The 26424-nt window shown below is 43.2% G+C and overlaps 1 protein-coding gene across 1 annotated transcript in view; it reads right to left on the bottom strand.

Annotated features, from left to right (window-relative positions):
* The window catches only part of dock3 (dedicator of cytokinesis 3), a 267193-nt gene that overhangs the window by 80286 nt on the left and 160483 nt on the right, over nucleotides 1–26424 (bottom strand). The window contains exon 6 of the mRNA XM_028577073.1: nucleotides 19260–19356. Coding sequence (XP_028432874.1) covers nucleotides 19260–19356 — 97 coding nt within the window. The remainder of the gene's footprint in view (nucleotides 1–19259; nucleotides 19357–26424) is intronic.

Here is a 26424-nt window from a genome sequence, read left to right as displayed (position 1 = left end):
TTATTATAACTTAGCCCCGATAGACCAGAGAATATGAAAATGTAGAAGGGCCTTCGCAGAAAACACGTATCAACAGTATTCTGGCTTTATTCAGTTCAGTTTGGACTATCTGTAGGCTTTCAACATCTTTCTACTTTTGTTTGTCCTGTAAGATATATCATCATTTTGCGCTCTGAAAGCTGTTACTGCATCACTAATGATTATGTGCTCATACAGAATTTTAATACGGCCTCTCAGAGGGTAAATCAAAGAGCATAGTGTCCACTGGGCATCTCCTTAAAAACAAATGCAAAACAGATGCTGAGGACATCTGAAGTGTGTTACTTCTGCTGTTGCTAAGCAACTACTCAAAAATCCATCTAAAAAATATGGCACTCTTTGGCTAAAAGTTGTAATATTTCTAACCTTGCTCTCCGCGCTGGGTGCTAAAAACATGCAAATCTCTCAGTAGTGTTGGGACGATGCAACACGGTTCCCAACAGGAAGTACTGAGAAACAGACGCCTAAAAAGGACTTCCCTGTGGACTCATTGCCTCAAAGCTGTATTAAAATTTATAAACTGTAAACTATAAAACTGTTGATACCACTTGATAAAATGATCCCACGTCAGGCCTTTCTCTGCCATTATAAGGTTCCGGTGCAGCACCCGAGCTGTTTAGGGCAGCATCTAAGCCGAATGAATGTTAACTAAAAGACTTTTCTCCGATCTAATGATTGTAGCTGGACTTCTTTAGCAAGTTTTTGTCTTTCTAAGCTTTTTGAGAGTCATATTATTTACCATCTGCTCTAGCTTTTCCAACGTTATAGACACAGATATGGTGATACTAATGGTCAAAAACGATGTGGAAAATTGGACACAAAACTAACACAAAAGAGACACAAACAGACTACAAAGAAACGCCGAATGACCACAGAGACCCAAAACAAGCCCGAAGAAAGCTCAACGGTGTTTTAAGCCCCCAACGTGGTCTTTAAGGCAGCGCTGCAACCGTCGACTTCAAGGCACCTAACCCTAACCATTGCCTAATCCTGGTGTTTCCAGGCAGCGCTGCCTGGAAGAGGACGTTGGGGGCTTAAAACACCAAACATCTAGCCTGGTTGACACCAGGCCCTTCTCAGTTGTAACTGAGTGTGGGTTTAGGCAACCTTCATCCACAGCCCATTTCCAAAGGTGGCATCACCAACGGACGCCGATCAAAGGCCTCTGGGCGCAATTGGATAGTCCTTCAACCAATCAGACCAACGATCCGGGCGACGTAGCAGCGACAGCGGCATCAACGGGTTGCTGCGCTTCGGAGGCCGTTATGTTGAATGTAAACAAAAAGCTGCTCGCCGTCACTGTGCTATCTTCATCATGTAAAGCCCGCCTCAATGGTTGTGATTGGTGCCTCAATTTGGAAAAATTGGAAATGGGCTTGAATGGGCTCTTGGCCAGACGGACTTGCAGAGCAAATCTCAAATTTGCCGGAAGTTCGTCAGGGTTTTCCCAGGCTACCAAACACCCTGAAGAAAACAAAAATGACCTAAAAGAGACATGCCATGACTACAAAGAGACACAAAAACCCAACAAGACAAAACCCCACAAAGACACAAAATGTATGAGGAAATTGCATTTCTTTAATTGAAAAACATAACATTTTCTTGAGGGGGGACACCTAAACCCCGCGCCAAATACACGCTTACATACAGTCTTCCACAAAGCTAGGGAAAACACTGCAGTTTTATTGTAAATACCAGATGTGGGGTGTTAAGGAAAACTCAGGGGCAGCACAACTTATTTCTTACACAGGAGTGTTTAATGAACACTCATTTGAAGAGCGAATTAAGCAGGCAGTACATTTTAACCACGATGTGGTATTGTGTCGGGCTTTCCCAACTCTCTGAAGTTCCTGTCCTCCGCATAGGCCAAGGCAGCCTGGAGGGGGGGGTTATGCGTTCTCGCAAGGTCTCAGACTGTTACCTGTTATCTACCTAAAGCTACCGATCACATCCACGCTCTCAGAACGCTGCTTAAAGATTAGGGAGTCTTGACTGCTGCAGTCAAACTATCTGGTCTTTCATCTAATCTCTCACTTATTCCAGGTGTGGGCTCAAATCGGTCCCAGCATGCACTGGGGGAGCAGCAAGTCACCGATCGATATCAGAGATTCTTCAACTGTGCTCGCCAAGCTCCATGTTATCGTATTTCCCAGCTTAGTTTCCTAAAAACAGCTCTGCCTCCACTGCAGCCACAGTTATATAATGATTTGGATGCATCTCCTCTATATCAGAGATACCAGCACACACACACACACACACACACACACACACACACACACACACACACACACACACACACACACACACACACACACACACAAAGACTGAAAGAGACACACAACGAGCCAGTGAATGTATCACCCGCTGATCTCTCCTTTAGACAGGTTCCAGACCTCTCCATATGCGTGTGTTTGAAATTATTTATCTGTGTATAAACAGAATTAATTGAATACCAATGCAATCCTACCCCATGCATACAGCATAGCCATGTGTGAGACTGTGTGAGTTTAGTTGTTAGAGTAGACCTTACACACTAACAATCTCAGAGGACAGTGTGCATGAGTGTGTGTGTGTGTGTGTGTGTGTGTGTGTGTGTGTGTGTGTGTGTGTGTGTGTGTGTGTGTGTGTGTGTGTGTGTGCGTGCGTGCTTGTGTGTGTGTGTTTAGAGCACCTGCCCCTGCAAAGGAATTTCTGCCTTTCTAGCATCCTGCCAAGAACTGAATGGGCATTTAACTCCGCTGCCTGCTGCCGAAGGCCTGTAGGGTACATTAGAGCGCTAATAATAGAACAGGCTATAGGGAAAGTGTGTTCCAGTGTGTGTGTGTGTGTGTGTGTGTGTGTGTGTGTGTGTGAGAGCGTGTGCTCACTTGTTAATGCTTTCTCATTTGAAACACTCAACTATTGACCTCCTGTAGTCTAATCCATGCTGCCTTTGTGTTTTAGAGAAGCCTTTAGAACTAGAGAGATTAGAACTGGGGCCTCGCCAATGATTTTCCCGAGTTGATTCGATTCTGATTCACAAGGGCCTGATTGGATGTCAATTAGGTTAGCTATCCTGTTGATACATTCTCCAGGTTTCATACGTTGCATGTCCATGTTAGTGTCCTCTGTGTCTCAACCATCCCTTTCTCTCTCTACAGTGGCAAATAAAAAAATAAAAAATAGTGCAGCACAAAGCAAGAGGTTCAAGGGTTTGATACTTGGTGCGTTTCTCGTCTATGGTTCCTGTCAGGTTCTAAAAGAGTTTTTCTGAACACAATCCCTAGAAAACTGTCCCAACAAAGATGACTTGAAACTTGTTTACCTACATGCATTAAATAATAAAAGCGCGAGGACAGGATTTGATGCGACGGGGAGTGGAAGCATCGCAGCGGTGTGCCATCTGTACTTGTTTCACTCAAACAGCCGGTCCACCTGCCTTAAAACCTGGACTGTGGATTTATTCTGGGACATCTGGCCGTCCCAGTCAGTGGGTGGATGTGCTTCGACCTTCGACCCTCTTCTGAGTCAACCAACCCAAGTCTCGGCACAGGTGAGCCAGCCGGCACAACGGGAGGGAACAGAGTCTCCTCTCCGCCCCTTAAGCTGGCACTCAAAATAAGTCCATCAGCACCACGGATGGAGACGTATGGTGCTTTGACACGAGACGGCCCAATTTGTCTATCTCTGAGAGAAAATATACAATCTCGGAGGTACAACAGGGGCACTTTGGTTTGTTTTGTGGAGTTGAAATCTCTTTTGGGTCGACTATTTGTGGATTTATTCTCCCTCACCTCCTCCCTCCCTCCCTCCCAAACTGCCTTCCTCTGCCTCTTCCCCCAGCTGGAGTGAGTAATCACACCTTCATATCCTGGGGGAATGAATATACACACACACTTGCTCCAACACCGTTTAACACATCTTTACCACTTCGGCGCTATAAAAAGCGGCCGAGCGAATCGCCGATAATGATGCTGTTTTGTAGAAGCTGTTCTGTTTCATCGGGGCTCATATCCAGAGCGTCTCGATATTAGCTCGGCAAAAGTGAACACAATGAAAAGCACATAAAGTGTCAGCGTTAGCCACGTGTTGCCACAGCACAGCAAAGTGGAAAACGGAGCAACGAGAGAAAGAAAACAACCGCTCAGGTTCAGTTTGACAAGGCGGCTTGCAGCAGAGCTGCAGTGCTCGGCTAAATCAAACATTTACTTTCCTCTTTATTGCCGCATTGGCCTTTCGCTTATTTCGGAGCTAGAGGGACATAATATGAACATCTTAATCACTTTGACAGCCCACAAACTAGAAATGTGCACCGTAACGTCTCCCCGTTGCATCAACAAACCGCCCTGCCCTTTCTACCACAACATTAAACACACGCCGGTGGATTTTCACGCTGACGGTTGGGGGACCAAAGGTTGTCAAAGCCTGGCATTAATATGTGATAGGATTTTATTCAGCCTGACAGCTCGGATATCTAATGGGACATTTGCAACACTTCTTTTCCATTAGCGACATCCTGCTCCATTTCTAACACCGGACTAATGAGGAAAAGCAAATGGCATGTTTTGAAGTTTCACGTAAAAAGTGCCTGGTTATTAACTAATGAGGTTAAAATGTTGGATTATTAAACGCACTAAATCTTTCGAAATGTCACAGTTTCACTTTGATCACAATTACAACATGTACCTGAAAATATATTTAATTAAAAATATGAAAGAAATGTATTCGTGGGACAGTGTTGCCCAACAAGACGCATTTGAGATATGTCTTTTTGTCACTTTGAGATAAATGCTGAAAATATCAAATTATGAAGAACATTTGGATGGTGCAAAAAGACAGGCCTGCTCGGTTCTTCCTGGGAATGATTGTAAAGATTTACAAAGAATATCTTTACGGCGTTTCCTCTCTAACTGGGACGTTTTGGGACCGATTGGTGGGATTGCTGTGGGCGAAGTACACATGGAGATACACTGGTAAGAGCTAATGATGTTAAAAGGACAATTCCGGTGCAAAATGAACCTAGGGGTTAATAACATATGTGTACCGAGTCATCCGTTCTCTGGCATATGTTTTCATGCTAATCAAATGTGTTTATAGCTTGAAACAAACAAGTGATTAGCTTATAACGCTAGTCGTCGGGGCATGGGTAAAGTAAAAAGAAATCCCTATTTCTACACCACTAACAAGGCTCAAAATAGCACCACACTTCCACGGTAGCATAATGAAGGTCCCTACATGTTAACTGAAGCATTGAGAACTTTGTAAATGTACAGACAGTTCATTGAAAAGATAGTTTATAAAGACCGTACCGTTCACGTATACAGGCAGGCGCCATCTTGGGAAAACAGTCACGACCAGCGAACCACAAACGCCGTGCAACCAGTAACCGGTAACATAAAACGGCGTTCAGCGTTCGACTGGTCATGACTGATAGAGATTTCTTTTTACTTTACCCTCTGCCCCGAAGGCTAGCGTTAGACGCATTCGATTAGCATGAGAACATGTCCCAGAGAACGGTCGACTCGGTAACCATATCTTATTAACCCCTAGGTTCATTTTGCGCCGGAATTGTCCTTTAAATTTAAATAGCTCACGTTACTGTATTGTGTCAACAGTACAGAAAAGCAAACAACCCAGAGTGTTTTTTTTTTTTCTCTTCTCCTAAAATGTATCCGTGGTGTTACTCGGCAGCGCTGTGGAGACAGGTCTGGCTACTCAAAACTACTTCCTCATAAGACTAGACGGTAACTCGCACTGACAAGTCGGACTGCAAATATAATCGGATGATCTGTAATGTGCAACTGATTGCTTTCTGGAAGCCAGCGGTTTCACGCCTTCTAATAGGAAGTGAGTAAGTCTGTCAGCTCCCAAATCAGAGGGGACATTCACAACACCTCACATTCATTAGCAAACGTCCCGCTTCATTTTCACAGCTGTCAACTCGGCTGCTGTGTTACTGAAAACCAAAAGAGCTGAGGCAGATCATCGGGGGAGTGTACACAAAGAGCCTCTGAAATCCTTTTCGGTCTCCACTTCTTAACTGTTTTTTTGTAACGCTGCGACTGCTTTCTTAGGATATTTCTGAACAAGGTAGGATTTTTATATCTTTCAGTCGAAATCCTGAATATTTTTCATCTTATTCTTTTTCTAAACTTGATCTTTTTTGTTTTATTGAGTGAGAAGATAATGGTTTTGATTCGGAATGGATACAACTACGTACATACAAGGTACGCGTAGCCACAGAGCCTACGCTGCGGCCTGTCTGAAAATGAAAATGTAACTTCTTGGTCAGTCAGAATCGTGCGAACCCGCGAGAAGATTCTGTAGGAATATATGGCGATACGGTACATATTCGGCGTTAAGCGTTTAAATAAATTCTTCTCTGCCTTTTTTCTGGGATCCCACATTGAAACAAGTCTAGACACTTTGCCGCAGGTGAATATCTGCTTCTCGGCTGAGCCACAGGCTACTCCAAGCTGTCGCAGAGTTTGGAAATGGCAACTGTCCCCTAGCAGGAGTTTGGCATCACGCAGGAACCCTGTGTTTGTTAGTCTGGTGCAAACTCCATCCCAAATCCTCCCCCTGACCTTGTGTAAACCCTGCCTGGTGACACGCAACAGACAAACAGACACACACACACACACACACAGACACACACACCAAGCAGGGTGTGACAGCAGGGATGCCAGCCTGTCGTGTCCCATGCTGTGTGTAGTTCAGGAGGTGGACGGAGGAAGGACAGTTTCCTCTCCGACTCCGACCACCTGGTCCAAATCACCCAGAAGCGGCACAGATGACACAACTGTTATGAAAGCAAAACAAGTAAAAAAAGGTACATGGAAACGAGGTATTTTCCGACCTGATTTGAGAACATCAATGAGAAATAAATGAGATAGGAATCATACCGTCGTGACTTTTTAATCTTAACACCCAGACCGGAGTTTTTAGTTCAGAATCCTAAATTAATTTGTTGAATCCCAGTTCATACAGTCAGTTCCAACGAACAATAGTTAAAACATTTAAAGATGTCAGAGGAAACATTAAAAAGGTCCGGGGACTGGTTACAATTACTACGAGCAATACACAATATATAAAACAAGTCCTATAGTCTCAGTGGTAGCCATCATTTACTGTAAGATGTCAATATAATGCTGTAGAGGCGAGAGCTCCTAACCAATCCTGAACCTCACAGAGAGCCCCCCCTACCCCTGCCTTTATCCTGGCTCCACTTCCTCACACTAACTCCTCCTCACCTTCCAGCTACGAATATTATTTCTCTCTTTTTGCTGGAGTGCAGTCGTGATTTGGAAACAAAGTTTATTCAGGTTTTGAGTATGGATGTGATGCAATTTAGCTTTAAGAATTTCAAAAGCTTTAAAAGCTTTAAAGAAAGCAATGGTGTAAATATAGACTGAAGTGGATATTTCATCGAGAAATGAGGGGTCACTCAGATTTTGGAAGGACATCTTCTTTCATATTAATAATGGGGGGAATAACACATGGTACTGAATGACAATATACTGCATGAGCCCATATTTTGGAAGGACAACCTCCATGTACAGCTTAGCAGTGCAGAAACAGACACTTTGGAAGGACAAGCTTCCTTTACAACGCTCAAAGGGACATTTTGGAAGGAGATCACTCTTCTCTCAGAGAGGTCAAAGGTGACGATGTCCAGGAGGCTAATTATATCTCCTGATATTGGAGTGCTCAACAACTAAACGCTTGGATTGCCAGCTTTCTTATTTAGCTGTACAGGACACCAAAAGGACAATGATGTCCGGAAAAAGTGCAACTATAGAAGGCTACAAGCCACTCCCTAAAAAAACTAACTTGAAGCCAGCAGATTGTTCCATAGTCACAAATGGCAGTATGCCAGTATAAGTAAAATACTTATAAATAAGTAAAATACTTCAGAAATATGCATGATTTGTTCCTGCCCCAAGAAAGCCACATACTTAAACGTTTTGTGATCTGATAGTGCGTTCCATTGGACAACCACTGAGTACCCCCAGCTAAAAATCCAACATGGCTGTAGTAACATTACAGTTCATTAGCAATTCTGTCTTATTGGTGTCTCACTAAATCACAGTCTAGTCCAACTTCTATCTGTAGACATGTTGTTACGCTTTTTCTATGCACAAAAAAACTGCATAATGTGTTGTTATAAACTGGTATTGCTAACAATGGCTAACCTGGCTAGGCTTATGAAAACAATAACACCCCGACTTGTAAATGGAATGCATTCAACTCAGGTGTGACGTCAGGTGTGACGTCATTCCCAGCTCCTGCTTCTGAGTTCCAAGGTAATCGGAACGCCCGTATCTGCAGGAAACCATCATTAATCTGTGCCTTCATGAATCGCCGCAAAAACAAAAGCGTTTTCTGATCTGGCGCAGCTACAGCTAAGCTTTGGTCGGGTTTAGGTGGGTCGGGAGGGCGACCATGTTATACACAACAAGTCTTCATACCTGAGCGACAGAAAAGGTTGCTTGCCAATTACTTCCAAAACGACATCTATGACTGTTAATACTATTTAACACAGTCTGAAACTCATGGTTTACATGAAAACTCGCAGTTTTAAACATGTGGTTAACAGTGTGAAACAGAACTACCTGGTTAGGTTTAGGCAACCAAATTACTGTGTTAGGTTTATAAAAAGATCATGCTTTGGGCTAAAATGAGTAGGTTTGTTACCTCGCTTAAGTTATGTAAGTCAATGTTGACTATTGGTTTGACACGGGACACAAACAGCGGTTTCCTGGGTGAAACCGTGTTTCTTTGACCAATCCCTACGCAGTCTTTAAGGCTCTTTATTCTACTTTAACTGACTTCCTCCTTTGCTCCGGTCATCATTTTACGGCCACTAGTCGTCGCTTAACAAACGGAAATAAAGGTCGTAATAAGCTGCTTGCATTGACGACTTATACAACTTCTCTAAGATAGACAACTTTTAAAAATGATGTAATGCACACTACTTTACAATAAGAGCAAAAAATGACAGCATCTCTTTCCCATAAAGGGACATACAGTACGTAACTTAGTATGATGCACATCGTTACAGTTTGGAAATTCTGTTTAAAAATTGGATTAAACAAAGGAGACTTTTTTTTACATGTCTCCTCTGAGTGATGTGATCTGGGTAACATTAAACCCCTGTTTTAATTCAAACGCGACGAAAAGCCTCCGCAAGGGATACTCAGAGAGAATACAGCTTACGCAGAAGTGACATCAAGGCAAATCATAATTATCCCTCAATATAACGACAAAGCTGCGGTCACTCGTGAAGACAGCTTCATTAATGTGACTTTGGCTATTTAGGATATTATGTAATATGAGAGCAAAGACGTTGTGGAGGATTATAGCCACACATTATGTCGTAAGATCATACAATTCAAATACTTGAGCCATAATAAAAAATAAAAAAAACATCTGTGGATATATAGCTTTCCACTGATGCAATAAAGAAACAGCAGCTGTATGCCAACAATGGCCTCGTCGTCGTGGCAACCGTGTGTGAGTCACCATGACAATATATGACACTGCACTTATTGAACCCTATAGACCCAGGACGGACACTGATGTACAAGTTTACATGCAGCTCAAATCCACAAGTATGGGAATAAAACACACAATTCAAACACACATTTACTGTACCTTAAAGAAACAGACACACACTGTATGCACAAAATGTAGGCAATAATTATGGCTACTTACAGGTATGTTGGGAGGATGAATCCACTCGTTTCTCTCCTCGCCTTCCTCCTTTCTCTTTCTATGACTCTAACACTGGCAAGCCGCTAAACAGCAATCCAACTCGGCAGACTAGAAGAAAATCATAGCCTGTCAAACGACTTGAGAGCCACACACAATGTAACACTACCTCTCTCTCTCTCTCTCTCTCTCTCTGCTTGTGTCTTATGTGTGTGTACCTAAGCCTTTTTCTGCCTCTCTCCCATCCTCTGACCTGCACCCAGTCTCCATCTTTCTCATCTTTCTTTATCGCTCTTCCTTCTTTCTTCCTTGCCCTCTCCCTCTCTCTCTCTCTCTCTCAACTATCCACCCACCCATCTTCAGCAGGAAAGCTCCTCTCCACTTTTGCGATGTTGGAGAGGGTGCAAAAAGCTGAGAACAGATCCGGCGAGGTGTGTGTGTGTGTGTATAAAGATGTGTGTATATATATATATATATATATATATATATATATATATATATATATATATATATATATATATATATATATACAGCTCACTTGATGCTAAAGACGTCGGACAGCAGAGCTGATATCCTGAGGCTGCTGCCCACAGAGAGCCTTTAAATCAAATGTGTGATGTTGGTGTGTATAAAAGGTAGAAAGAGAGAGAGAGAGAGAGAGCAGACGCGTGAAAGGACAGAGGTGGAGTGTTTGATGGAGAGAGAAGCAACGCTATGTGAACACCTGCATTCCGTCTGGGAAATAACCGGGTTCAAACTTGGTAATTGTAGAAACCCCCAATCGGGCCGACCGGTCAGAGGTTGACAGAATGGTGTAATGCTAAAAAAAGTCCCATATCTAAAACCTGGTAAGAGAAATCAAAGAATAAGTGGCAAGAGTTATCTGATTCATATCGCTGACGAGAGCAACACGTTTCAGAGCTTCATCAGCGTCATGTGAGTAACCTCCAGGAAGCAAAGTTAACGTTGGATAACATCGTGTAAAATACGGATGCTTGGCGTTGTTATTGATGCTAAAAGTCTCCTTTAGTGTCAGATCTAAATACGCTTTAAATAAAAGTGCTGGGTCGGGACTATTGGCGTCACTTTTGACGCTGTTAGGTTAAGGAAAAGATTGTGGGTGGGCTTATAAAAAGGTATATTTACGTGACACGCGGGACAAGAATGAAAAGAAAAGAAAAGAAGAACGGGACGGGACAGTTGGGTTTAGGAAAAGAAGAACGGGACAAGAACGGGACAGAATTTCGTAAAATACCTACCGTTGTCGCTCTTAATACTATGTCATCTTCACGTGACGCTGCCCTGTGCGTCCCATACAGATGCTGAAGGGTGCCACTGCCCAAGCTGGGAGTGAGAACAGGTTGGATTTTAGCCACGTGATTGGCTGGCTGTTTCAAATCTAACTGTATAATTCAGTTAATTACCTTACACTTTCATTTAAAGCAACTTACAATTGCTCTGTATGTCAGAGGTCACACGCCTCTGGAGCAACTAGGGGGTTAAGTGTCTTGCTCAGGGACACACTGGTTAAGGTATCACAGTGGGAATCGAACCCAGTCCTCCCACACCAAAGGCATGTGTCATATCCACTGCTCCATCACCACCCCATGCTGGGAAGTACTGGGACACACTGCTTTCAACATGAGTGGTTTGTACCTCAAACACAGACTGATCTGCTTTTAGGACAGCCGCTGAATAAACTTGTCCACGGTCATCTCTCCATGTGTCGTATCACACGGAGCAGACGCACAGAGAGAGGGGTGTCAATGGCTAAACCTAGGGGGGGGGTTGCAATTTATCGCTGTGCTGTTAGCGTGACTACACAGAGCTGCCAGTCAGACTCTACAGAAAATGACAAGACAGGACCAGAGGGGAGAAGACGGATCAGATGTAGCACCCTGTCGCGTACTGCAGATACAGGAACACTGACACAATCGGAGTCCGTAAGACATATCGCATTACAGTTCTGTCATAAATCCATCAAAGTCCTTTTTATCCAAGATTTGAACGATTACGATTATTAACGGAGCAAATGTTAATATACTACAGTATATCCTTAAGATGCAACAGCGCTGCAGTTTCTCTTTACATGCATCTAATGTTTCGTTCACCCCATTCCCAAACACGAGTTGGTCAGAATATTGAAAACACATTATAAAGGGGCTTCAAGGAGCTTTGGAACTGGTTCTCAATTCAATACTGATCTATATGACCTACGAGACCAAAGGAGACCCTCGGCGAGAAGATTGATTGTTTCTATGATGTTATTCTCAATGCATGTCCCGGAAGCATGGAAGAGGATTAGGGCCACATGTGAACAATGTGTTTGAGGTCAGAGTTTGAAGTCAGAAGAGAGAAATGAACATTCAATTCACGGACAACAGCTGTGGTGGACATTCCTGCAGTCAGCTTAACAACTGTACGCTCCCTCAAAACTTGCGACATCTGTGGCATTGTGCTGGTATGATAAAACTGCACATTTTAGAGTGCCTAATCATGCCGTCAAATCAGCATCTTGATATGCCACACCTGTGAGGTGGATGGATTTTCTCGGCAAAGGAGAAGTGCTCACTAACACAGGTTTAGACACATTTGTGGACAATATTGTGAACTATATTTGAGAGAAATAGGCATTTTGTGAACAGAGAAAAAGTCTGAGATTTTTGAGTTCAGCTCATGAAAAATGGGGGCAAGAACAAAAGTGGTGCGTTTATAATTTTGTTCAGAATTATGAATTTAAACTTAGAAGAATCATTTTTCACGTGGCCCTAATCCTTTTCCGTACAGAAGACTGGAACAGGCTATAGCTTTGTTTGAAACTGTTCCCTCATTCACTCACGAAAGCCCGCTCCATTTCTTTCTTTTCCGTATCCGTGGGCCCTTCTGCTTCTTCTTATAACCCTATAACATGCACAAAAAAGATATATAACACAATAAAGGAAAGGGAAAAAGCCAAAAAGCATAATATGAGCACTTTAACATATTTCTGTCTGTTACAGTCTGAGACACAGGCACCAGACAGAAACTAACATTACGACAGATACATTTTGAAGTCTCTACTACCATCCGTCTTCCATTACATGACATGCTACAAAGCTTTATCCTTAAACAACCCTGCCGATCTCGCACCAATTATCTCCAGACATTACAGTCTGGACTGGCAGTCAAAGGGAGAATCCATATTAAACCACAGAACTAGCAATCAACTGAGGATATTTCATTTCTTTCAATCGTCACCATTCAAGGGTGGGTTTAAGGCCAGGTCTTTGTTTTTGTATGCCACACCGTAAAGAGCCTAGAGCAGAGTTTCAACAGCTATTTTCTTTCGATTGACTTTCACCCATATTTTTTTCCTGGAGACTTTAAAGCGCTCACAGATTCGGTATCTATTTTTTTGTTTCAGCCACTTCCTCCTCTTGATTTTTACAGCCATGAATTAAACATTGGTCTTTCTGTCTCTCTGTATCCACATCCATTTCTATATTGTTAAAAGATTCTGAGAGGAAATTTGGTTTCGAGTTAGGAGCGGTTCAATTCCTGAGATGGAGTGCTATCATCGTGGGGCGTCGGTTAGAATGGAGGAGCCAAGAAACGTCAGTCCACTTAAAGGGTTTATTTCCAGTCACAATGGTGGTGCAAATGATAAAGGGCACGACAAAAAAATCAAGAACCAATCGGTGATGAAGAAAGGTTGAGGAAGTGAGGTAGGTGAGGAAAGGAAGTGCCAAAATAAGAGATTCACCCTTCCACCCTTAGGACCCTATCTCGCACCCGGCGCAGCGCGGCACAAAGCCCGACCCAAGTGTCTTTGCTAGTTTAAGACCGACCCAGTTGTCAGTTTCCCGTCCAGCGCCCGTGTCGTTTAAATAGAAAATGCACCTGCGCCCATCTGTGCGCCCATGGGCGCGCTGGTCTTACAGGGAGGTGCGTTCAGGTGCATTCTGGGCGTATTGCTATCTTGAGGCAGTGGGAAGTGATCGTGCCATTGACCAGCAAAAACCTGGTCTAAAGTCAATAGCGCAGCATTTCATTGTTATTTTAACAGCAAATTTTGCTCCTAGGCTTGTGCACAGCGCGCACACACTATGCTTGTTATACACACAGGGACACACAGCAGCACACACACATGCAGAAGATTACATATAATAATGTTACAGTGCAAATCCTCCATCATAACAGCAATGCTCCAAGGTCCAAACGCGCCTGGCTTTTAAAGGGAATGGGAGATGATCTCTGATTGGTTGATTGCATGTTACGCCCAAAACACACCTCTGATTAATGAAGACACTAAGTACAACCCTTTAGGACCAGGCGCCCGGCGCACAGACTCTATTTTCCGCCGTCAAACTAGCAAAAGTGGATTTGGACACGCCATAAACGCACCTGCGCCAGGCGCTTCACGCCGTGCGCTTACATCGTTAAAACAGGACCCTTTCTCTCTTTTTATTTATTTCTGCCCTCCTAACTCAGTCATCCTCCATAAGTCTCTCTCCTGCATCGTCTTCCATCCTTCCTTCTATTTTATCTCAGCATGTCTGATTCTCCGTACTCGCCTGTCTTTCTATCTGCCTAACTAAGCGATGAATCGGGAAAAATTATTTTCCCGATTCATCGCTTAGTTGTTTGTTCTATAAAATGTCCGAAAAATAGTGAAAAATGTGGATCAGTGTTTCCCCAAAAAGCCCAAGATGACGTCCTCAAATGTCTTTGTTTTGTCCCCAACTCAAAGATATTCAGTTTACTGTCACAGAGGAGAAAAGAAACAATATTCACATTTAACACGCTGACATCACAGAAGTTTGACTTGTTTTCCTGAAAAAATTACGATTAATTGGTTATCAAAATAGTTGGCGATTAATTAAATAGTTGACCTGCTGACTTTTCTACTTACACTAAGTGCTTCAAATTTGCCTGTGTGTGTGTGTGTGTATGTTTGTGTGTGTGTGTGTGTGTATGTGTGCGTGCGTGTGGACGGACTGAATCTGTGCTGTTGGTTTAATAACTGGCAGGTTACGTTTGAAAGCGTTTTGTTTTTTTGATTGTTCTTTGACGTGTGGGTGGAACTGTGACATTTTGTTCTTTGGATTTTTGTTGATGATGTCTTCTTTTTGCATGTTCCCCGTAGCCATCTGCGCTCATTACTTCCTTTTATGTGCATACAAAAAGAAAACGCTGCTTCCTCTTGTCGGAAACATAAAATACAACCCTGATGGGCGCCTGAGGCATCTACGGAAACTACAACACGTAAAGTGAAGATATGGTGAAGTGAATTATTGGAGGCGCTGCTGCCATTCCATCACGACGACAACAGAAAAAAATAACATACATTTTATTTTGTATGAAAACAACTTTACACTCCAGGTCGTTGAAACTTCACAAACTGAATGAGGAACTTTAGCTCAAGCTTTTTTCATCTCCTCATAATGACTACATGCTGTGCATATACAGTATCAGCTCTATAGTGTGCATGTGTGTGTGTGTGTGTGTGTGTGTGTGTGTGTGTGTTTTTTGTCTGTGTTCACTCATTTCTTCTGTGCAGCTCCAGAAAATGTCACTACATTGTAGAGCTAAAGGAACTGGACGGGGGACAATGTCAGCACCCTCTGCCTCCTCCTACTGGATGTCTTACCTGTCATTCACCCTCATTTTGTCTTTTTTTTGTCCACACACACACACACACACACACACACACACACACACACGCACATAAACACGCATACATAGATCCACACAAACTTGTCTGCACATCTCAAAAGAAATGTCTTTGCTTGTCTTTCCCGTCCCTCCATCATTGTTCAGTTGTCACCAGTCCCTCATCCACCCTCTTTACTGTTCACACATCTATCCCGCCTACACACACACACACACACACACACACACACACACACACACACACACACAGACACGCACAGGTTTACTCAATGAATTGTATATATGTATATTTTCTCATCTTAATATTGAATTGTACTATCCTTGAGGCTTACTGTTTTCCTGACATTCACGCTAATAAAGCTTAGATTTTTGAATTGAGAGAGAGAGACATAGAGAGAGAAAAAGAGGGGTGCAAAAGGACACAATGCTGAAAATATCACCACAAAAATACTGTAGCACAGCGACGAACACATGTTCTGTTCGTGTGGGTATTCTTGTGTGTGTGTGTGTGTGTGTGTGTGTGTGTGTCACTCTCTCTATCTTTCTGCTCTGCTGCATGATCATGTGTCACCTCTGCAGGCTTCAGTGCAGTCGAAAATCGAAAATGTGCTGAGAGTTCAGCCCGTCACTGTGTCTGTACACCGAGGGGGGGGGCAAGACCATCCATGTGTCACTGCGTCATGTGTGATCCAAATGTAAAATGCTACAATCAGCCTGCCTTTGTTTTGACATTCCAGTCCCTGCGAGTGTATTTAGGCTGCATAGACAATAAGACGTCTCTCTGCCTCAAGTCCTATTTGCATTTGCAGAAGTTAACAAGAAAAAGAAATATTTAAATATAAAGTGTTATGACACACACGGCTGTGCAATGAATCAGATTTTAATCTCGATTACGATTCGGAGATAATCGAGAATAATGATTATTTTGCACGTATGTTTTGAAAGGCAACTGTTATTTTGTCTTGTGTTGAATGAAAATAAAAAACACAAGGAAATTTCACAGCTCAAGTTCACAGTTTTTGCTGTTGATTTGTTTAACTGTTCATTTTTTGGGAATTTTTAGGCCTTTATTGACAAGACAGCTGGAGACATGAAAGGAGGGGAATTACACACAGCAAAGGGCCGCAGGTCGGAGTCGAACCCGGGCCCGCTGCGTCTATGAGTATACCTCTATATATGGGCGCCTGCTCTACCAAGTGAGCTATCCGGGCGCCTGTTTCACTGTTTTTTTTTTTTTTTTTTTATAACTTAATAAATGCGACATCTTTCCAAAAGTGAATGAGTAATTGTGTTAAAAAATCGTGATTTCAATATCGGCCAAAATAATTGTGATTAGGATTTTTATTCCCTAATGGAGCAGCCCTACTTTTTGAGCATTGGGTAATGCGTTGCTTATATGTGTAAACCTGTGTATGTTTAACTTACGTTGTCCCGTCTAACAAACCAGGAGATCCCTTGGAGGTGGTTGAATTTTCCCTTGGGGATCAATAAAGTATCTATCTATTTGTTTCATCTGTTTTTAACTCTATTATGTCAGCATCCTTCATTGCTCTCTCTCGTTTATTGTGCTGTTGTTTCTTATCAATCTACATGCGTGCTTATCGAAAAGCACACTGTGTTCATTCAGTACGTTCCCTATGTGTACATCCTCCCATCTACCCCTTCTATCTCCTCATCCAATCCACACAGGACAGGAATGCTGGTGCTTTGCAGTAACTGTAAGAGGACGTTTGCTTTTCAGTAACAAAACACCACCGATGTGAAGTCTGTCAGGATGGAAACGGAAAATCTGTCATAAGCTCACAAAGACAGTTGTCGTTTCATCTCTTCGACTCGGAGCAGACGGCAAAGACAAAAGTCTGTTCACTCAGAATTCAAAACACAGAGCCGGCTGACAGATTTACACTTTCAACTGAGGCCGTCCTCCCCCGCAAAAATGCTTCCATAAGTCATTTGTTCAAGCAGCAATCGCAACTCGTCTTCATGTTTTTAGTGGCGGCGCTCTTTAGTGGCCGCAGTAGTTATGACGGGAGCAAAGCAGGAAGTAAGGTTACGAAGTAGAAAAGCGCCAAGTTCCTCCTAAAGGGCCGTTCAGACGTTCAGATGGGAGCGGGCCTATGTTCCCACATTTCTAAGATTTTATTTTTTCTAAAATTAGGCCCTATGTTCCCACATTTCCTTTTTCATGAATTTGTATCAGATTTTATCCCCCTTTCTCCCAATTTGGTAGCCAATTACACCCAACCTATTAGCAATGGACCACAGATGGAATGTAACCCTAACCCTAATTTTTAAAGAAATCTTAGAAATGTGGGAACATAGGGCTGTGGGACCATTGGGCTGTGGAACATAGGGCTGTGAGAGCATTGGGCTGTGGGAACATAGGGCTGTGGGAACATAGGGCTGTGGGAACATAGGGCTGTGGGACCATAGGGCTGTGGGAACATAGGGCTGTGGAACATAGGACTGTGGGAACATAGAGCTGTGGAACATAGGACTGTGGGACCATAGGGCTGTGGGAACATAGGGCTGTGGGAACATAGGGCTGTGGAACATAGGACTGTGGGACCATAGGGCTGTGGGAACATAGGGCTGTGGGAACATAGGGCTGTGGGAACATAGGACTGTGGGACCATAGGGCTGTGGGAACATAGGGCTGTGGGACCATAGGGCTGTGGGAACATAGGGCTGTGGGACCATAGGGCTGTGGGACCACTGGACTGTGGAACATAGGGCTGTGAGAGCATTGGGCTGTGGGAACATAGGGCTGTGGGAACATAAGGCTGTGAGAGCATTGGGCTGTGGGAACATAGGGCTAACCCAGTTCAGACGGCAACAATGCAGGTCGTTGAATGGGGGTGGTGCGTTTAGGCTGCGGCGGGGGGGGTGTAAAGTTAAGCCGAACTCAACTTTTGGAGAAACACAACTCCACGTCACGCTGCGGTGGCCAGTCATGTAACCGGAAATCAGACTGTTGCAAAAACAAAACCTAGACTCAGAGAAAGACAACCTGCAGTCACATCTTCAGCTCTTTACCACCCTGTTTGAAAATGCCAGCATTTTGGCCCCACAAAGCTGGCGGGACCCCACAAGGACTGGACTCCTGGTTTTTGGACCCCACAAATATAGTTTAAAAAGCCCCCCCCACACACACACACACACACACACACACAGCGCGGAGGATAGTTCAAAGTGAAAACCTTGACAAAAGTATTGGCATCATTCCACGTGTCGAGGAAGGAAGTAATGCCGTATCTCAGAATGAATAAAATGCTTCAAGCAAATGTGAGAAAACTTTCAAAAATGAAAAATGTTTCAAAGCTGCTGTCTCTTTGTTTAATTCTTTTTTTTTTAAGTCAGTGACATAATGTGGACATTCAGAGCTGCCATCCCTGCAAACATTATAACATCTTAAACACACATCGACCGGCTGTTTTCTAATTAGCATCCCCATCAAATCCACTGAGGGCAGTTTCTATTTGTACTTTCACAACAAACCACTTAACATTCGCATCACTTGTGTCCCCCTTTGAGCTGATTAGATTATTTACAAATAATAATGTTCACCATGCTCCAATAGAAACTCCATTCTTTATGATAAAGTTTGTAAAAACACCATAGTTGTGCTAACAAGACAGATTTGCTAACCAAAGCATTAATAAGCAGAATTAATGACCTGGATTTGGCATTAGGACGGGTTATGCTTTTTGAGATTATAGCATAACATAATTCCACTCGAGCGCCTCTGGTTTACTCCCTCTGCTGCACTCGGCTCTGTCGCCTTAAAGCACGATGCAGCACAGCGCAGCCCCTTGAAAACAAGCTGCAGAGACAGGAGACACTGAAAGAGAGAATATGGTGGGCTTCTTTCTTACCACATAGAGCTGCTTCCACAGTAAGGCCCATTCCTGCAGGGTTGACGTCACCTCGGTAACTATGGGGTCTTCCAGAGGCACCACCGTCTCATGCAGCCTGGACAGGAATATAACAGAAACACACATTTTTATTTTTTTGTTGTTGAATTATTCCTTTCATTAGGGGTCTTCAAGGTTTTTTCAGGCCAAGAACTCCTTAGCTAAAAGAGAGACGGCTGCATTCTCCCCAATAAGTGTAGCACAGCCCTTGCACAATGAGATATTGCACAACTAACATATTGCCTGACCGCAATAGCCTACGTATTGCACAAATGACACAATGCACAACCCCAATAGTCTACGCATTGTACTACATACACTGTAAGAAAAACATCCGTAGGAAAACAGATAATGTCCTGGCAGACAATTACCAGAACCTTTTTCTGCTGTTTACGGACACTTCCGGTAAACCAAAAACGGGAAATTCTGTAGATTTACAGTTTATCCTCTGTACCTTTAAATGGATGTAATGTAATGGAAATAACAGACTTTTATGTATATTGTATAACATTTAGTTGCATTAAACTGGGCCGGATGGATGAAAAAGGAGGGACATTCCTTTAATATTTATACAGCATGTTATAATGTTAAACATACATGTGGAAGGCACAGTATAAATGTATCTATGGATGGCTACCAGTGGCTACCTTACCTATAGTAAACCTATCTTCAATATTGTGTAAATTAAGTCAAAAACTACTTTCAAAAGATTATTGAACAATATTTTGGCAGGTGGAGAAGAACAGAAGGATCCTACACAGGTTGGTGGACACCCCCGCTCCTTTTAGCCAGACAGGGGCTGGCTTTTCGTGGCCACAGAGAACATGCCAACACACCGGACCATTCTCCACAGGATTTATAAAACCTTTCCCATCAGCAGCGCCGAACGAAGTTTCAGCCGTCTGCGGCTCATTAAGACATACTTGTGTTCGTGCATGGATGAGGCCAGACTGTCAAATCTCACGTTGCTGTGTGCCGAGCGGGACATACATATTGAAAAGGACAAAGTGGTTGGCAGATTTGCTACCATGAAGGAGAGGAGGATTAAGATTTAATAAGGGACCATGCTATGTCTTTAAGAATTTATATTTTATTTATGAATAAGTCACTCAGAATGTTATAAATCTGTTGTATTACTCAAAGTCTTCATCCCAGCACCTGTAGCCTACCTATGGATTTTGTGTTCAATATATGTAATAGTGATATGTCAATTATATAGTGTGGCACTGATTGAGCGCACTAGGCCTGTTAAGCACCATCGCTGTCCATCAGCTGTCGCTGTCCGTGGTGCTGAAACATTTTTCCTTGACTGTCAAACTGTTTTCTTCAAACTTGTCAAAACATGTGGCTTTTTATTGTGTATTATTTGACATATACTGTAGGCTTATTTGGCTCAACAAGTGACACATTATTCATCATGCATTCATCGTATATTTTACCGTTTTTTTCTAACGGTTTTCATTTTAAAATGACTTGGTAGCAGAGGGCCCCATGATGACGCTCCGCTCCCCACTGTACTGAGAGTCTGACTGACTGCCACCCACTGGCCAGGGCCTGTAAGGGCCACACGAATTCAACAAATCCCAGATGGCCGACAGACACACACATGCTGAGCAGCTCTGGTTAATCCTGCCAATCCTTCTATAGTAGGAAACCCGTGCAAGTAAAAAAAAAAAAAATAATGTTTTAACATCAAGTTAACACCTAAGGAGTAATACAGTTGTGAAATTATTGAAAAAAAATTCAAATGATTACAAGTATTGATTGTCTGCTAAATTGGACGTGATGTGTCAACTTGTTTCAACTACAATTCATACTATTCCAGTCACTTTGTTTTCTTGAAGATACTTAATCATGCAGTAACTGTTTTGGCAGAAAATGTATTAATTCATGTCATTCGAATGTGACATGTAGTTTCTGTAAAAAACAAAAAAATGTGCGTTGTGTTGCGTTGCGTTGCGTTGTGTTGCGTTGCGTTGTGTTGCGTTGCGTTGTGTTGCGTTGCGTTGTGTTGCGTTGCGCAAGGAGGAGGGGCGAACTTTTCATATTGTGTGAACAAACTGCAACGAAAAAATCATACTCATTCTGCCTTGGACCGTCCTTGTAGCAGAGTAGATTTACACTATGTTATTGATACTTCTAAGTGAAGGACCTGAATGTTTCTTGCACCATATTCAGAGTTCGCTGCCTCATTAATATGCGCTCACTCCATCACTTCACTCGTGACCTTTACAGAAAACATACACAATGTTGCTTTGATTTCAGGATGTTGTGTTCAATATCTAGACGGAAACGTGTTGAATGTTCGTACAAACACAGCAGCACCTTTTAAAACCACTTGCAGACCTGTTCCACGGTGAGTTACGGCTGCGCCACCCGAAGACCTCGGCTCACCTCACTAACTTGAGAAATCACTGTGCGCTCGCTCTCTCCTCCCTCTCCTCCCTCTCCTCCCTCTCCTCCCTCCCTCATACATCATTTCCAACATCGCTGTTCGCCTAAATTGAAAGCTGAGTCACCGTCTCAGCCCTGGAGTCAGGAATATTAGAGTCCCTCGCTCTCGGTTTCTCTATCCTCCCTCTCCTCCTGTGTCACTTCTCTTCCCTCTCGCTCTCTCTCTCTCTCTCTCTCTTTCTCTCTCTCTCCCTCTCCAAACTGATTAATTAATAAAAGCTGTGTGCTAGATGAGCTGATCCGCCCTGGGAGCCGTAGCTGCCGGTCGCCTGGTGATTTCACCCATATTAGTTACACTTGTATCTCAGTCGCTGCCCCTCCTCTTCTCCTCTGTTCTACTTCTCACTCAATCTGATCTTGCCCTCCTCTTTCCCGCCTTCCTTTCGGCTTCCCTGCTTCACATTGTTCCTCATCAAGTTGTCTTTGTTCTGGCACATTTCCATCATTCCTCTCAGGCTACGGCTTTGCATTAACATCGCTACGTCTTGATTTTCAAGCAGAGTTTTGAGCCAAAAGTGATCTCTGTGCACACAAGTGATTTTAGCTCCAACGGAAGAACTAATCTCTGTTCAAACTAACAGCGCCCAAACCTTATATCTCATCAACATTCTGGTATACTGGGCATGAACAGGAGGCAGCGTGGAGACTCCGCCCGCTGCTGGTAGTTGCCATGGTAACGTTAGTAGCTTTAGTCTCAGAGAACGAGACCTCGTGACCGATAAGACCCAATCAGGAGGAGAAACGTTGGCGTCGGTGTCACCGTTGAGACTGCAACAAAACCCCACGGATTCCAAACCAAAACGGGTCGGAAGAGTTTTTAAAATTTCTCTGGTTTAGGGGTTCGGAAACACCAGAGCAGGGGGAATGAGAGGTGGGAAACGTAGCAGAAGATATTCCTTTTTAAACCAAAACAAAGAAATGTAAATGTAGCCTACATCTACACCACCCCTGGTTGGGAATCACAGATCTACACAGCCACATTTTGGTTGAAAAACGTATATCTTTTTCTACGTTTACGCCTTGTTCACACTACTTCAGCGATTCCGAGCCACTAAAAGGGTGGCCTTTGAAAGTCCCCGCTGACCCCGTTTTGTTTTTAAATCTTCGAGGTTGCTTTGTAATCTTGACAGACACAAACGGAGACCTTTGGAACAAGCATGCTGCTTCCTTGTTTACACCGCCACACACGTGGTATAGTATACGTGAATAGTCATGTGCAGGGCCTGAAGTTAAAGTGCTCATATGATGCTCATTTTCAGGTTCATAATTATAATTTGAGGTCGTACCAGAATAGGTTTACATGGTTTAATTTTCAAAAAAACACCATATTTTTGCTGCAGCTCCTCTTTTCACCCTGAGTGTTCAGGTCTCTGTTTTAGCTACAGAGTGAGACCTCTCAACTTCTGTAAGATCTTTGTTGTCAGTTGCACATGCTCAGTAGCTAGGTAAGGACTACATGAGCTAGCTAGCTGTTTCTCCAACTTCGGCCTGTACAAGGCAGGATTAGCTGGGAGACTTCTTCTAAACCAGGGCGCTCTTCTAACTTTGCGTGGAATACCTGCAGAACAGGGACATGGAAGTAGTTCTATACAATTAATTTTGTAGATTAGGGTGAATTTGTGTGTTGTAGCAGTGTTTTGCCATTGAGAAAGAGCTAGCATGCTACCAGTTAGCCCCCTAGGCCCCTCGTCTTGGCTAGTGACGTAGAAAGCCGTGCAGACTTTGAACAGCTCACCCGGAAACTGAAGGCAGGACACATTCAGAAACCATATCTCACTCAAAACAGCATGGATGGATTTTTTTCAAAGTTTGTATGCGTGTGGAAGCACCAGAGACACAAAATAACACCCCAAATCCCAGATTTTTTTTTTTTTCATAATATGGGCACTTTAACTTCTCTGGCCACCAGCCACTTTGCCAGGTGGATTTTAAAATCCACTAGCCACACAGGTTTTTTACAAGCCAATTCTTTAGAATTGACTTTTTGTGGTCCTTCATTGCTTCTAATTTGAAGTTTTTAGTTCCGATTACCAAGTGATTTAACTCCACTTTCTCTGACAGTCACTGCAGTCCATTCGTTTTGTACTGCCGTCGTAAATCAGACACTCACGCAACTTGACGTTGTTGCCAACTGACCACTTGGTATTAAAGTGTCTTTTTATCTTTTTTCCTTTTCCTTTTTGGTTTTAGCCGGCCAAAAAAACAACTAATGCCAACGTAGCAGGCAGGTTGATAGCTTCAGGGGTTAATTTCAGGCCCATTTTGTGGGAATTTTGTGTAAGTATAAACAGAGATTAGTTCTGCTACTGGAGAAAATACTCTTGTGTAGACGGAGGTAGTTTTTGTCTCAAAACACCACTTAAAAACCAAAACGTAGTAGTGTAGATGTAGCCTCTGTATCTAGTCTGCTTTTCCTTTTCTCCTATACTATTCTCTTATTTTGCAAATGTTCCCTTTCCTTTTTCTCCTCTCCTTCCATCTACTCCTTTCGGTATTTATTCCTCCACGCCATCTCTTTCCACTTTCTCCTAATTGTCTCACTTCTGCCATCTTTTCTTCCCCTCATCTACACACTTGCTTTCCCCTCTGTGCACTCAACTTATCTCTCCAGCTTTTAGTCTTCTCCCTCCTTCATCTCGCCTGACCGTTTACTCTAAAACTCCGAGCCTCTTCTTCTCTCTCTGCCCAAAACGGATTTCTGTCCTTCATCAGTCTAAAGACAGTTTTTCTTCATCCTAATATTTATGTGTTTCTAGTTATGCATGTCCCTATGCTGTTCTCTATGCAAATATTGTATTCTTGAACTCTCTCTCTGTGATTTTTGGGGACTTCTTTTTGTCTGTGCTTGCGTCACCTAATAACTAAACCCAACCGAAGTGCAGTGAACTTTATTATTCTCTCTCTCTCTTTCTTTAACTGACATCATAAATCCAGCCGTGTGATTTGATGGTCTTTTCATATTTTGTGTACAGAGCTTTCCATGATTTGACCTCTTTGAAACATTTCTTGAAATACTGATTCCAAAGACCACTTAGTACCAAAAAGGTAGCGGTTTATTATTTCGAAACAAAGTTTATTGGAGCTATTTGTTTGCCGTTTTTTGACTGCGTTTGTTCAGCTTTTATAGTTTGAATGCTCTTTGGTGAACTTCTCTCTTTCTCTGCCGACCAGTTCCCAAAACTTGAGATGAGATGATCCGCGCATCAATCTTTCATTTGAACGTGACTTTAAAGTAATTGAGATGATCTGATTTTACAAACACAACTGGATCTGAATCTGGGATCAGTCGGTGTCTGGTGGCGTGACTTCTTCGCTCATTAAAAACGTCTCGGCGCGACAACACGCTCTCTCTAAAACCCTTCATATGTTTTGCTCTCGTTAGATAAAAAGACACCATCAAAGATGGAGACGCTGAATCGGACTGTGATGTGATCTGCCCCGAGCTTCATCAAGCGCAACCTCAAAAAGAAGTCAGTACATATAAAGCTGCCTCTTTCATTCACATTTCCTCACATGAACCCAAACACTCACTACTTGATGGTTGTCGCGGCTGGAAGCAGTCCAACAAAGTGCTGCCGCGAGGGACTAAACACTGAGAGATGCACAAACACGCTGGGACGCGCTCGAGTTTGTACTGCAATGATTTATTACTCCACACGTAAAATACAATTAGCATTAGTGTGGCCGTCAACAGAAAGTGTGTCGCTCCCAGGCTCGCCCTCTCTCTGTCAAGGGTAAGGACTACTAGCCAGTCAGAAGCAGAGTATGAGGGCGTGCCCGGACAGTACCTAGGTAAGGACTACTAGCCAGTCAGAAGCCGAGTATGAGGGCGTGCCCGGACAGTACCTAGGTAAGGACTACTAGCCAGTCAGAAGCAGAGTATGAGTGCGTGCCCGGACAGTAGCTAGGTAAGGACTACTAGCCAGTCAGAAGCAGAGTATGAGGGCGTGCCCGGACAGTACCTAGGTAAGGACTACTAGCCAGTCAGAAGCCGAGTATGAGGGCGTGCCCGGACAGTACCTAGGTAAGGACTACTAGCCAGTCAGAAGCAGAGTATGAGTGCGTGCCCGGACAGTAGCTAGGTAAGGACTACTAGCCAGTCAGAAGCAGAGTATGAGGGCGTGCCCGGACAGTACCTAGGTAAGGACTACTAGCCAGTCAGTAGCAGAGTATGGGGTTCTGCCACCCTGGACTACAATAGAGCTGTTTGGAGCAGTTTGTGAACAATGTTTCCTGTTGGAGATGGTAAGTCCCTTTGGGGTGGACTTTGGGCTTTTTTAGTTAAAAAAACCTATAACATGCAAAAAAAAGAAGATATATAACACAATAAAGGAAAGGGGAAAAGCCCAAAAGCATAATATGAGCACTTTCAAGGTGCATCTCTTGTGTGAAACCTGCAGTTTAGGAGGTAAAAAAAGAAGGGAAAAAGAGAAAACAATTCACAGCGAGAAAAACGATGGATGGGATGGGATGGGGATGGATTGGGTCTTATCGGTCAAAAAAGGCAGGATGGAATGAATGTAAAGGAAAAAAAGAAGACAGTTTACAATAAAACTGTATTGTCACGCCTGAAGGAAAATATGACCAGTTTTGAAGAAATGAATATTATAATATAAATAATAAGAAAGTGTTCAAAGTCTGTACCAAAAAAAAAAGTCCCACAGCAGTAAGC

This window comes from Perca flavescens, chromosome 4, assembly GCF_004354835.1.
Source record: "Perca flavescens isolate YP-PL-M2 chromosome 4, PFLA_1.0, whole genome shotgun sequence".
Taxonomy (NCBI): domain Eukaryota; kingdom Metazoa; phylum Chordata; class Actinopteri; order Perciformes; family Percidae; genus Perca; species Perca flavescens.
The sequence above is the reverse complement of the archived record's forward strand: the minus strand, read 5'-3'. Positions and strand labels throughout refer to the sequence as shown.